The sequence below is a fragment of the Electrophorus electricus genome, chromosome 21 (genome assembly GCF_041902795.1).
Source record: "Electrophorus electricus isolate QZ-2024a chromosome 21, ASM4190279v1, whole genome shotgun sequence".
Classification (NCBI taxonomy): domain Eukaryota; kingdom Metazoa; phylum Chordata; class Actinopteri; order Gymnotiformes; family Gymnotidae; genus Electrophorus; species Electrophorus electricus.
This window is the reverse complement of record NC_137517.1, coordinates 192501-207434: the sequence shown is the minus strand read 5'-3', so window position 1 is coordinate 207434 and position 14934 is coordinate 192501. Positions and strand designations below refer to the sequence as shown.

Here is a 14934-nt window from a genome sequence, read left to right as displayed (position 1 = left end):
TTAGTAGTAAGTAAGGCTAGTAAGTGGGGTTAGTAGTAAGTAAGGTTAGTAAGTGGGGTTAGTAGTAAGTAGAGTTAATAAGTAGGGTTAGCAAGTAGGGTTAGCAGTAAGTAGGGTTAGTAAGTAGGCTTAGTAAGTAGGCTTAGTAAGTAGGTTTAACAGTAAGTAGGGTTAGTAGTAACTAGGGTTAGTAAGTAGAGCTAGTAAGTAGGGTTAATAGTAAGTAGGGTTAGCAGTAAGTAGGGTTAGTAAGTAGGGTTAGCAAGTAGGGTTAGTAGTAAGTAGGGTTAGCAGTAAGTAGGGTTAGCAAGTAGGCTTCGCAGTAAGTAGGTTTAACAGTAAGTATGGTTAGTAGTAACTAGGGTTAGTAAGTAGAGCTAGTAAGTAGGGTTAATAGTAAGTAGGGTTAGCAGTAAGTAGGGTTAGCAGTAAGTAGGGTTAGTAAGCGGGGTTAGAAGTAAGTAGGGTTAGCAGTAAGTAGGGTTAGTAATAAGTAGGGTTAGTAGTAAGTAAGGTTAGTAAGTAGGGTTAGTAGTAAGTAAGGTTAGTAAGTGGGGTTAGTAGTAAGTAAGGTTAGTAAGTGGGGTTAGTAGTAAGTGGGATTAGTAGTAAGTAGGGTTAGTAGTAAGTAGGGTTAGTAGTAAGTAGGGTTAGTAAGTGGGGTTAGTAGTAAATAGGGTTAGGAAGTGGGATTAGTAGTAAGGGTTAGTAAGTAGGGTTAGCAGTAAGTAGGGTTAATAGTAAGTAGGCTTAGTAAATAGGTTTAACAGTAAGTAGGGTTAGTAGTAAGTAGGGTTAGTAAGTAGGGTTAGCAAGTAGGGTTAGCAGTAATTAGGGTTAGCAAGAAGGGTTAGTAAGTAGGGTTAGCAGTAAGTAAGGCTAGTAAGTGGGGTTAGTAGTAAGTAAGGTTAGTAAGTGGGGTTAGTAGTAAGTAGAGTTAGTAAGTAGGGTTAGCAAGTAGGGTTAGCAGTAAGTAGGGTTAGTAAGTAGGGTTAATAGTAAGTAGGGTTAATAGTAAGTAGGGTTAATAGTAGGGTTAATAGTAAGTAGGGTTAATAGTAAGTAGGATTAGTAAGTAAGGTTAGTATGTAGGGTTAATAGTAAGTAAGGGACATCGGTCACACAAACTCACCTGTTTCACCCACCTCTCCTTGCTTCTCTTTGCGTATCAGTATATATACAGGTAACTACTGTGACAGGTATCAGTATATATACAGGTAACTACTGTGACAGGTATCAGTTTATATACAGGTAACTACTGTGACAGGTATCAGTATATATACAGGTAACTACTGTGACAGGTATCAGTATATATACAGGTAACTACTGTGACAGGTATCAGTATATATACAGGTAACTACTGTGACAGGTATCAGTATATATACAGGTAACTACTGTGACAGGTATCAGTATATATACAGGTAACTACTGTGACAGGTATCAGTATATATACAGGTAACTACTGTGACAGGTATCAGTTTATATACAGGTAACTACTGTGACAGGTATCAGTATATATACAGGTAACTACTGTGACAGGTATCAGTATATATACAGGTAACTACTGTGACAGGTATCAGTTTATATACAGGTAACTACTGTGACAGGTATCAGTATATATACAGGTAACTACTGTGACAGGTATCAGTATATATACAGGTAACTACTGTGACAGGTATCAGTAGATCTAAGTATAGCTATTGTTACAGCTGTTAGTAAATGTAAAGGTAACTACTCTGACACATAGTTACCTGTCACTAAATGTAATATTAACTACTATTACAGTGGTGAATAACTATGGTACCAGTAAATGTAAGGATTAGGGTGGTTATGGTAAGAATAAAAGGTAAGGATTATGGTAGCTATGGTAACAGTAAATGTAATAACCCTATAATCATCCTTCTCCTTCTTCCTCCGTGTGTATTAGAACTGCTGTTTTTGAATGGACTGTTATACAAAGGGATATAAAATCCTGCAGATACCACGGAAATGATCAGAAATGGCTCAGCAGGCTAAGTGAAGCCACAGGACATGCCCCAGGGTGGGACAGGAAGGGGAAAAATAGCAAAATATTAAATGGACATGCTGCCCACATTCCCAGTAACATCATTAAGAGGATTATCACTGGATGAGCAGCATGTTCAATATCTCTACTACATCTTTCCATAATGACCCTGCTAAAGAAGCAGCCAAACAGCATATAAGAGTTCCACCTAGTGGCTAAAGCACAAAAGTAAAGCCTATGGACAGCAGATACTTGTGATATATTGTGTGAGCAAACATGACAGTTGCAGGGTGTGTGTGTGTTGGGTATATGGTTAGGGTTAGGATCACTGGTTATACATAGCAGAGCCTGGCAGATAAAGGTTTATAATGAGTTTAAAGGCAGAGAAGACTAAGAACATTTGGTGTTCATGATACATTTACAGCACTTAGCAGACACTTTTATCCAAAACCAACTTACAATAGTGACCGAGGACAATTTGAGATATAGAGGGTTAAAGGTCTTGCTCAGGGGCAACCTTCTGATTACTGAGCTACCACTGCCCACACAGCTGGGTCTCAATGACGCTGGAGAGGAAATCTGAAGAGCAAAAGTGCATGATGCATATGAAGCACTAATGAACATCCAAGAGACTGGCAGGTAACACAGATCTCACACTGCTCTCCTATCAGACAACACTGCAGTCATGAGGGGTTGGCTGCTTCAGGGAGTTTGATCATGCTTTTATTCAATTCAATTTTATATTGCACTTTTTAGAGCAAACATTACAGAAAGTGTGGTGTGTGTGTGTGAGAGAGAGAGAGAGAGAGAGAGAGAGAGAGAGTGTGTGTGGGGGTGTATGTGTGTGTGCATGTCTGTGTGAGGGTGTGTGTGTGCATGTGCGTGTGTGTGTGTGTGTGTGTGTGTGATAATGGAAGGTCCAACGTGTGTGTGTATTTGTGTGTGTGTATGTGTGTGTGCGTGCGCACGCGTTTGTGTATGTGCATGTGAAGGTGTGTGTGTATGTGTGTATTTGTGTGTGTGTGTATGTGTGAAGGTGTGTGTATGTGTGTGTGTGTGTGTGTGTGTGTGTATGTGTGTATTTGTGTGTGTGTGTGTGTATGTGCATGTGTGAAGGTGTGTATGTGTGTATTTGTGTATGTGTGTATTTGTGTGTGTGTGTGTGTGTATGTGCATGTGTGAAGGTGTGTGTGTATGTGTGTATTTGTGTGTGTGTGTGTGCGTGTGTGCGAGATTATGGAAGGTCCAGCATGTTCCTCTGTTCCAGCTCTGTGTGTGTCCTGAGGCGAACCTCTCTGATAGCCGCGACGATGGTGTGCATGATGGGCTGCGCTTCCTCATGCATGCGCACACAGACCATCTGCAGCAGGGCATCATGCTCAGGCATGGCCTGGAACACCAACTGGGCAGCCTGCTGCAGCAGCCAGGGGTGGTACGGGGCCAGCGACTCGCTGTACGCCTCACCACACAGCTCACCTAGACTCCGCCCGTCCTGACCCGCCCCCAGCTTCTCTAGCAGCAGCTGTAACCATAGCAATGACCGATGGAGGCGGAGCAAGGTTCGACTGCCAGATGCTGTCTGCCTGTTAAAGTTGACCAGTCCTCTCTGCAGCTCCGCCTCCAACATGGAACGCACAGAGAAGTAGGCATCGTGCTGAGGATTTTGGGTAGCTTGTAGAGGATTCTCGGAAACATTACAAAGGGTATTGGTGCAAATTTTCTCAGCATCCTCAGAAAGCTGGCGGATTAGAGTGATCTTCTCCTGAACTTTGCTTGTGAAAAAACCCACCAGAGGACCCAGAGCATCCATAAATCTGAAACAGAACAGAGCATCAAAGCACTGAATGTTTTGGTTTACAGTGACGATACTACCTGACTACAGCTGGAGGAGTCCCACACACTGCCCGACTACAGCTGGAGAAGTCCCGCACACTATCCCACTACAGCTGGAGGAGTCCCGCACACTGCCCGACTACAGCTGGAGAAGTCCCACACACTATCACACTACAGCTGGACAAGTCCCACACACTGCCTGACTACAGCTGGAGGAGTCCCACACACTGCCTGACTACAGCTGGACGAGTCCCACACACTGCCTGACTACAGTTGGAGGAGTCCCACACACTGCCTGACTACAGTTGGAGGAGTCCTGAACACTACCCGACTACAGCTGGACGAGTCCCGCACACTGCCTGACTACAGCTGGATGAATCCCACATACTACAGCTGGTGGAGTCCCGCACACTACCTGACTACAACTTGAGGAGTCCTGCACACTACCCGAGTACAGCTGGATGAGTCCCGCACACTACCTGACTACAGTTGGAGGAGTCCCGCACACTACCTGACTACAGTTGGAGGAGTCCCACACACTACCTGACTACAGTTGGAGGAGTCCCGCACACTACCTGACTACAGTTGGAGGAGTCCCGCACACTACCTGACTACAGTTGGAGGAGTCCCGCACACTACCTAACTATAGCTGGACAAGTCCCACACACTGCCTGACTACAGCTGAACGAGTCCCGCACACTGCCCAACTACAGCTGGAGGAGTTCAGGAGAGAGACATCAGTGAGAGAAGAAACAACCCATCATTTTCATCACTGTATCCAACCACCTCTCGTCTCATTCACATGTAATAAAACATCTCGTCATAATTGTGACTGTTAGACTCAGTTAAACTGGAAGAACAAAAGCTCTGATGTGAGTCTAGTATGAAGATCATGGACTTCAGACGTGGACTGTCCATGGCTCCTGTGATCTTATGATTTACATTGTGTCAATGTAACATTCTCTGCCCTTCTTGTGCAATTAGTTATCAGGCTTTCAGCAGTGCGTGTAAAGCTGCGTGAAGGACTCCATACACGCACATGTGAACACACGTGCAGGCTGCTCGTGTAGGTAGATTGGCAGGGAGACCATCCAATCATTTCATTCAGTCTGAATGTAAAGATTGGACAGATTTATTTACAGTCACATGGCTGCCATATGGCTGCCATAGACACAAACTAATTTATTCTTTTTATTATTAGAGCATTTAAAGTATTGATTCCCTATTGGCATGTAAGGAGCATTTCAACTATATCAAATATCATTCTACAATAAATTACCTACTCCTCCTTTTATGGTAATGCAATTAAAAATGCCTACCTAATAAGCTCTTCCCAGCAGAGAAGGTAAGGTTCTAACAGCACATCAGAGGCGGGGCCAAGGGCAGAGTTTAGGTGGAACAGGAGGCGGGACACTTGGAATTTCTGGCCGGGACATTCTCCTATTACACCAGCTTTTTTGTTAACGCGATCATTTTTATTGTCATCATCACTGTTGTTGCTGGGGACACGTGGTAGTGAAATGCCACGATAAACCTGTGAGAGGAAAGACAAGTAAGCAGAAATAAAAATGGAAATATTATCAGTGCCACACCGGTTAAAGTCCAATAAAACACATAAGGCTCCCTGGAGAAACATTTATATACCATTATGAGTTTAGGGCAGTGTTTATACTGGACATTTATACCACCATGAGCTTAGAGCAGTGTTGATACTGAACATTTATATACCATTCTGAGTTTAGAGCAGTGTTTATACTGGACATTTATGTACCATTATGAGTTTAGAGCAGTGCTTATACTGCACATTTATACCACCATGAGCTTAGAGCAGTGTTTATACTGGACATTTATATACCAATATGAGTTTACAGCAGTGTTTACACTGGACATTTATATACCATTATGAATTTAGGGGAGTGTTTATACTAGACATTTATATAACATGAGTTTTGAGCAGTGTTTATACTGGACATTTATATACCATTATGAATTTAGGAGTGTTTACATTGGACATTTATATACTACCATGAGTTTAGCGCAGTGTGACTACTGGACATTTATATTGCATTATGAATTTAGGACAGTGTTTATACTGGACATTTATATACCATTATGAGTTTAGAGCAGTGTTTATACTGGACATTTATATACCACCATGAGCTTAGAGCAGTGCTTATACTGGACATTTATATACCATTATGAATTTAGGGCAGTGTTTATACTGGATATTTATATACCGCTATGAGTTTAGGGCAGTGTTTATACTGGACATTTATATACCATTATGAGTTTAGGGCACTGTATATACTGGACAATTATACCATTATGAGTTTAGAGCAGTGTGTATACTGGACATTTATGTACATTTATGAGATTACAGAGGAACAGAGAGATCACCAACAGAGAAACGGAGAGATCACCCAGAAACAGATCACAGAGAAACAGTGAAATCACAGAGGAACACAGATTTCAGAGGAACAGAGAGATCACAAACAGAGAAACAGAGATCACCCTGTAACAGTGAGAACACAGAGAAACAGAGAGATTACAAACAGAGAAACAGAGAGATTACAAACAGAGAAACAGAGTTCACCCAGTAACAGTGAGATCACCGAGGAACAGAGAGATTACAGAGAAACAGTGAGATCACAAACAGAGAAACAGAGATCACCCTGTAACAGTGAGATCACAGAGAAACAGAGAGATTACAAACAGAGAGCTCACCCCGTAACAGTGAGATCACGGAGGAACAGAGAGATTACAGAGAAACAGTGAGATCACAAACAGAGAAACAGAGATCACCCTGTAACAGTGAGATCACAGAGAAACAGAGAGATTACAGAAACAGTGAGATCACAGAGAAACAGAGTTCACCCTGTAACAGTGAGATCACAGAAGAACAGAGAGATTACAGAGAAACAGTGAGATCACAGAGAAACAGAGTTCACCCAGTAACAGTGAGATCACCGAGGAACAGAGAGATTACAGAGAAACAGTGAGATCACAAACAGAGAAACAGAGATCACCCTGTAACAGTGAGATCACAGAGAAACAGAGAGATTACAAACAGAGAAACAGAGATCACCCTGTAACAGTGAGATCACAGAAGAACAGAGAGATTACAGAGAAACAGTGAGATCACAGAGAAACAGAGATCACCCTGTAACAGTGAGATCACAGAAGAACAGAGAGATTACAGAGAAACAGTGAGATCACAGAGAAACAGAGATCACCCTGTAACAGTGAGATCACAGAAGAACAGAGAGATTACAGAGAAACAGTGAGATCACAGAGAAACAGAGATCACCCTGTAACAGTGAGATCACAGAGAAACAGAGAGATCACAAACAGAGAAACAGAGATCAAAACCCCACACCCCCCCACAATGCCAGATGAGCTGAAGGAGTTCTACACACACTTTGAGGCCATCAGCACTAAACCACATAGAGGTTCTAGCCATAGTTGTTCAGAAATCCCAATATCTCCGTGGTGGTTGTGTGCAAGGCTGTGGTGACAAGGCGGCTGCCCAGACTGTTCCTGTACATGCACTATGGGTTTCTCAGAGGAGTCAGTTGATGTGTTTGCAGACATATTCAACCTTCTGTCTTCTGCAGACTTCTGTGCCTTCCTGCTTCAAAAAAACCCAGCAGTGACATTTACAGCTCCAGGGCAGCACACACCCGAAAACTACCTCTTCTGTCTTCTGCCATCAGAAGAAGTGTCCCCCCACACACTCATTCTTTACACTCCAGACTCTGCAATAAAGTCCCATTTTGCAGACACTCATTGAAATGTTGCACCTTATGACTTCTGCTCCTTGGATTTCTCTAACTATGTAACATTTTTACACAACATTTTAACGTTTTAACTCTGTACAGGCATCAGAAGTGTTTAGTTTGTTTTTAGTTTATTTACTAGTTGTTGTCTTTATTGTTAGATATCTAGTTTTTGTTATTTCGTTTTTGCCCAATCTGGTGTATGGAAGATATGCAAAGTATGAATTACATTGTGCAGTTTTACTGTTTGTTTATGCTATACATATGACAATAAAACTCTTGAAATCTTAAATGTAGGACAACCACTACAAATGACACCTGAGTGCTGGTCTCTGTGTGTGTGTGTGTGTGTGTGTGTGTGTGTGTGTGTGTGTGTGTGTGTGTGTGTGTGTGTACCTTAGTACTGAGTGAAGACACACTAAGACATGGGACCCACGACAGTTCACAATTTTGAATCACTCCTTGAGCTGTGCAGACAAATGTGTGCACATGTGCACACACACACACACACACACACACACACACACACACACACACACATTTATAAACAAATTAATTTTGGATCCCCAAGTAATTTATTAAAAAACATCAAATCAGTTCTAACAGACAGGAATAGTCCATGCAGCTGTCTGAGGGTCAGTAAAATATGCTCCCACATTCTTGTGCATGTCAAAATTCTCATTACAGGGTTATGCACAAGCTAGAGCTCTTTGATGGACAGATCTGAATGACATTACTACAAATATTTCAGTATCATAGCCACATGTATCTGTATAGTGAACTAAGTTCTTGTAGTACACTGTATCTTTGTAGTACACTGTATCTTATTATATTATATTGTACTGTATACGGTATTATACTGTATGAAAGTGGACTCTCGGTGGCAGAGTAACAGCATGAGAACAGACCCACAAACCCACCAAAGCTGGAAAAGCATATGGGAGGTGTCATGAGAAAAAACCACAGGAACCTGCCTGAACAGGATCCATTAAACTTCATGCTAGCAGATATTTGAGACAGGGTCTCAGGCATGAAGAGCTGGACAGCTGCAGGCCCTGACATGGTCCATGCTTACTAACCCCGACCCTGATATGGTCCACGTCTATTAACCCCAACCCTGACCTGGTCCACACCTACTAACCCCAACCCTGACCTGGTCCGCGCTTACTAACCCCAACCCTGACATGGTCCACGCGTACTAACCAACTACTGGTCAATAACCAGCCTCTGCACAACATGGAAGCTCCTGTCAGGCATCAGTGTGGCTAAGATGAGTAGGTACATGACTACATGAGCAGGGCCCAGGTGGGCATTGGCAAGAACACCAGAGGAGCTGAACACTGCTGGTGGATAAAACAGCCAGTGGAGACTGTATGACCAGACAGACCAACCTGAGCAGCACCTGGAGTGACTACAAGAAATCCTGTGATTATTATTATTATTATTATTAGTAGTATTATTAAGTGTCCCACACATGGATGTTGGAATGCTTAAGGATGTATAACATCAACAGACTCTACGAACCTTCATCAAGAACTCAGTGGGGCTGTGGAAGATGACCTTAGAGGGCGTCTCAAGGCCAACAGCACGAGTCACCATCAAGTGTGGGATATACCAAGGAGATGCCCTGTCCCCGCTGTTGTTCTGTATCGGCCTGAACCCACTCAGTGACATCACCAGGCGTGACTACGGAAACCGGCTACTGAATGGAGCAACCATAGTGGATGTGGCTGAATTGGAAAAATCCTACCAATGGCTGGAAACGGCTGGTTTGAGAGAGCACAGAGGAAAGGTCAAAGGTCAAAGTGGGACACAAAGTGAGATTTCAAGGTCAAAAACAGAATACACCCCTGAAGGTGGTGGAAAATGACCAAGCTAAGATCCTGTGGAACTTCCAGATACAGACAGGCAAAATGGTAATGGCTAACCAACTGAACAGAGTAGTGGCGGATAAACAGCAGAAGAGGGTCACAGATAGATGTGGTGATCCCAAGTTATAGCAACATCAGGAACCAGGAACACCAAAAACTTAAATAAATACCAAGAGCTGAGAGAAGAGCTGGGAAAGATGTGGAGGGTGAAGGCAACTGTGGTTCCCATGGTAACAGGAGCGCTAGGGGCTGTGACCCCCAAACTGGGAGAATGACCCCAGCTGATCCCCACGCCTTTGTGATTAGCACACACCTGCATATAGTTTATTCTTGTAGGGTCTGTGTGCATTTAAACTGCTGTAGGAGTGTGCATGCTTGTCGGTCATTGTTCATGTTCATGTTATATCATGTTAATAAACGACTGTCTCCATCGAGGAAGTCTGTACATCCTGCTCCTTGCGCTGCGGCACTTGGGCTGTTACAAGTGGGAGGACCAAAGTGAAGGAACTTCAGGAGCAGAACCAAAGATTCTCCAGATGGCAGCCAAATACATAATCCAAATTACAAACAATTCCAACAAGGGAGAGAACCAACCAGTGAGGAAACAAAAATCCAAAATACGCAATGGATCTGCTCAGAATGTTCTGCTAAAGAGGGCAAAACCTCAAAAAGACAGGCAAGAAATACAAAGTCTTTAAAGAGAGTATTAATACCTCACAAAGACAGGCAGGTAACAGAGTCTTTATAGGGAGTATTAACACCTCATAAATACAGGCAGGTAACAGAGTCTTTATAGGGAGTATTAACACCTCACAAAGACAGGCAGGTAACAGAGTCTTTATAGGGAGTATTAATACCTCAAATACAGGCAGGTAAGAGTCTTCATAGGGAGTATTAATACCTCACAAAGACAGGCAGGTAACAGAGTCTTTATAGGGAGTATTAACACCTCATAAATACAGGCAGGTAAGAGAGTCTTCATAGGGAGTATTAATACCTCACAAAGACAGGCAGGTAACAGAGTCTTTATAGGGAGTATTAACACCTCACAAAGACAGGCAGGTAACAGAGTCTTCATAGGGAGTATTAATACCTCACAAAGACAGGCAGGTAACAGAGTCTTTATAGGGAGTATTAATACCTCACAAAGACAGGCAGGTAACAGTCTTTATAGGGAGTATTAACACCTCACAAAGACAGGCAGGTAACAGAGTCTTCATAGGGAGTATTAACACCTCATAAATACAGGCAGGTAACAGAGTCTTCATAGGGAGTATTAACACCTCACAAAGACAGGCAGGTAACAGAGTCTTTATAGGGAGTATTAACACCTCATAAATACAACTATTTATTAAGGCAGTAGCATATTGAGACTAAAGAAAATGGTAAGACTAATGGCCCAGACAAGTGTCTGAGACAACAGAAGTGTCTTGATTACACTGTACTCATGGACATCTGCAGCCCTGGGGTGCATGAAGGGTTAACCCTTTGCTTGATTTGTGTCTGCACTAAGAGTGTGTATCCCTCCATCTCACTCATCCATCCACTGACACTGACACAGTCCCAAACTCGCACACAAACATTAACACAGCCTGTGTGTGTGTGTGCGTGCATTTATGTAAAAGGTTGTGTTACTCACGTAGCCACAGTGAAGTCACAAACAGCACCACCACCAACATGGCTGCCAGCAGTAAGTATCGATGTAATGGTGATCGCATCCTTGTTCACACTTCAACACATTCGCTGTCTCTCTCACACACACTCACATTCCCACCACTCAAAAAACACACACACCTTCTAATTTCTTTTCTTTCATGACGCTCACTAACCAGAATCTGTCTACACCCTCATGTGTTTGCTGTGTCTCAGAGCAAAAGTCCAGTCTAATCTAGTTGCACTCTGATCCCTTCACACATGCAGTAAAGAGTACACCACACACGCACACACACACACTAAAGAGTACACCCCACACACACACACACTAAAGAGTACACCCCACACACACACACTAAAGAGTACACCCCCCCACACACACTAAAGAGTACACCCCACACACACACACACACACACACTAAAGAGTACACCACACACGCACACACACACACACACTAAAGAGTACATCCCCCACACACACACTAAAGAGTACACCCTCCACACACACACTAGAGTACACCCCACACACACACACTAAAGAGTACCCCCCCCACACACACACACACACTAAAGAGTACACCTCACACACACACACACTAAAGAGTACACCCTACACACACAGTACACCACACACGTGCGCGCATGCACACACACACACACTAAAGAGTACACCCCACACACAGTAAAGAGTACACCACACATGCACACACTAAAGAGTACACCCCACACACACACACACACACTAAAGAGTACACCACACACACCACACACGCACACATACACACACACTAAAGAGTACATCCCCCACACACACACTAAAGAGTACACCCCCCCCACACACACACTAAAGAGTACACCTCACACACACACACACACACTAAAGAGTACACCCCCCCACACACACACTAAAGAGTACACCCCCCACACACACTAAAGAGTACACCCCCCACACACACACACACACTAAAGAGTACACCACACACGCACACACACACACTAGAGTACACCCCCCCACACACACTAAAGAGTACATCCCCCACACACACACTAAAGAGTACACCCCCCCCACACACACACACTAAAGAGTACACCTCACACACACACACACACTAAAGAGTACACCCTACACACACAGTACACCACACACGTGCGCGCATGCACACACACACACACACTAAAGAATACACCCCACACACAGTAAAGAGTACACCACACATGCACACAGCAAAGAGAACACACACACACACACACACACATGCACACAGTGAAGAGTACACCCCACACACACACAGAGTACACCACACACGCACACAGTAGAGTACACACACACACACACAGTAAAAAGTACACCACACACACACACAAAGAGTACACTACACACACACACAGTAAAGAGTACACACACACACACAGTAAAAATTACACCACACACACACAAAGAGTACACTACACACACACACACACAGTAAAGAGTAAACTACACACACACACACACACACACAATAAAGTGTACAGCACACACACATACACAGTAAAAGTACACTACACACAAACACGGTAGAGTACACCACACACACAGTAGAGTACACCACATACATGCACAAAGTAAAGAGTGCACCACACACACACAATGTAAAGAGTACACTACACACACACACTCATTAAAGTGTACACCACATGCACACACACTCGCAGTAAAGACTACACACACACACACACACACCCACACAGTAGGGTTTTTATGAGGTTTGTATTCAGTGGTACTCTGAATGTACTCAGTGGTACATTACGACACTTGTAAACACACACTATCAACTGAAAATGAGGAAATTACAATACTGAATGCACACTATCAGCAGTTTTATTCTGTTAATTAAACAAACAAAGAAATACACACACACACACACACACACACACACACACACTCTTACAGTAGTGTGATTCTACTAACAGAAACTGGCAGTAGCACTGAATGAACTACAATAAAACACAATAAAACTATGAACTACAATAAAACACAATAAAACTATGAACTACAATAAAACACAAAGCCCAAAAGCTCCACTTGTCTTTGTGGACAAAAACACACATGAGATTTCTGGTGTGTCATCACTGTAGTCATCATTACACCTTCAGAAAAAAGCTCAACAAAACTCTTGATTGGCAGACAGTGGACAAGCACCCGCCCTAATCCTGCTTCCCATTGGACAGATGTTGCTGGCATTTCATTCCATGGCTGTCCGTGGGGGACACTGAGGGTGGGCTGTGGTGGTGCTGATGCTGTAATATAATAGAAAGCAGAGAATAAGGCTGACTTCAAACAGTACGTGTGTGTGTGTGTGTGTGTGTGTGTTTATGTGTGTGTGTGTCTGTCTGTTTGTGTGTGTGTGTCTGTTCATGTGTGGTGGCGCTGATGCTGTAATATAATAGAAAGCAGAGAATAAGGCTGACTTCAAACAGTACGTGTGTGTGTGTGTGTGTGTGTTTATGTGTGTGTGTGTCTGTCTGTTTGTGTGTGTGTGTCTGTTCATGTGTGGTGGCGCTGATGCTGTAATATAATAGAAAGCAGAGAATAAGGCTGACTTCAAACAGTACGTGTGCGTGTGTGTGTGTGTGTATCTGTTTATGTGTGTGTGTGTGTGTGTGTGTGTGTGTGTATCTGTTTATGTGTGTGTGTATCTGTGTGTGTGTGTGTGTATCTGTGTGTGTGTATGTGTATCTGTTTATGTGTGTGTGTATGTGTATCTGTGTGTGTGTGTGTATCTGTTTATGTGTGTGTGTATCTGTGTGTGTGTGTGTGTATCTGTGTGTGTGTGTGTGTGTGTATCTGTGTGTGTGTGTGTGTGTGTGTATCTGTGTGTGTGTGTGTGTGTGTATCTGTGTGTGTGTGTGTATCTGTTTATGTGTGTGTGTGTGTGTATCTGTTTATGTGTGTGTGTGTGTGTATCTGTTTGTGTGTGTGTGTGTGTGTGTGTGTATCTGTTTATGTGTGTGTGTGTGTGTATCTGTTTATGTGTGTGTGTGTGTGTATCTGTTTATGTGTGTGTGTGTATCTGTTTATGTGTGTGTGTGTGTGTGTGTGTGTGTATCTGTTTATGTGTGTGTGTGTGTATCTGTTTATGTGTGTGTGTGTGTATCTGTTTATGTGTGTGTGTGTGTGTGTGTGTATCTGTTTATGTGTGTGTGTGTGTGTATCTGTTTATGTGTGTGTGTGTGTGTATCTGTTTATGTGTGTGTGTATCTGTTTATGTGTGTGTGTATCTGTTTATGTGTGTGTGTGTATCTGTTTATGTGTGTGTGTGTGTGTGTGTGTATTTGTTTATGTGTGTGTGTGTGTGTGTATCTGTTTATGTGTGTGTGTGTGTGTGTATCTGTTTATGTGTGTGTGTGTGTGTGTATCTGTTTATGTGTGTGTGTGTGTGTCTGTTTATGTGTGTGTGTGTGTGTGTGTGTGTGTGTGTGTGTGTGTGTGTGTGTGTGTATCTGTTTGTGTGTGTGTGTGTGTATCTGTTTATGTGTGTGTGTGTGTGTATCTGTTTATGTGTGTGTGTGTGTGTGTATCTGTTTATGTGTGTGTGTGTGTGTGTGTGTATCTGTTTATGTGTGTGTGTGTGTGTGTGTGTGTGTATCTGTTTATGTGTGTGTGTGTGTGTGTATCTATCTGTTTATGTGTGTGTGTGTGTGTGTATCTGTTTATGTGTGTGTGTGTGTGTGTGTGTGTATCTGTTTATGTGTGTGTGTGTGTGTGTATCTGTTTATGTGTGTGTGTGTGTGTGTGTATCTGTTTATGTGTGTG

The 14934-nt window shown here is 43.0% G+C and overlaps 2 protein-coding genes across 8 annotated transcripts in view; both read right to left on the bottom strand.

Moving 5' to 3' along the window:
• Positions 1-2710: 2710 nt before the first annotated feature.
• Positions 2711-11520, bottom strand: gltpd2a (glycolipid transfer protein domain containing 2a). The gene is made up of 4 exons (XM_081704933.1): positions 11125-11520; positions 8011-8081; positions 5158-5372; positions 2711-3819 (listed from the first exon to the last, which is right to left on the bottom strand). The coding sequence occupies exons 1-4, from the start codon at positions 11201-11203 to the stop codon at positions 3240-3242; spliced, it is 945 nt and encodes a 314-aa protein (XP_081561059.1). The 5' UTR covers positions 11204-11520; the 3' UTR covers positions 2711-3239.
• A 1461-nt stretch (positions 11521-12981) lies between these two features.
• The window catches only part of plod3 (procollagen-lysine, 2-oxoglutarate 5-dioxygenase 3), a 132520-nt gene continuing 130567 nt past the window's right edge, over positions 12982-14934 (bottom strand). For all 7 annotated transcript variants that reach the window (XM_081703934.1, XM_081703936.1, XM_081703935.1 and 4 more), the window contains one exon: positions 12982-13418. The gene's annotated coding sequence lies outside the window, so the exon portion shown is untranslated. The remainder of the gene's footprint in view (positions 13419-14934) is intronic.

Coding starts and splice junctions, on each gene's coding strand:
- gltpd2a (XM_081704933.1), bottom strand. CDS start 11,203: ATGCGATCACCATTACATCGATACTTACTGCTGGCAGCCATGTTGGTG. Junction 8,082..11,124: donor TGTGACTTCACTGTGGCTAC/GTGAGTAACACA, acceptor TTGTCTGCACAG/CTCAAGGAGTGATTCAAAAT. Junction 3,820..5,157: donor TGCTGGGAAGAGCTTATTAG/GTAGGCATTTTT, acceptor GTTCTGTTTCAG/ATTTATGGATGCTCTGGGTC.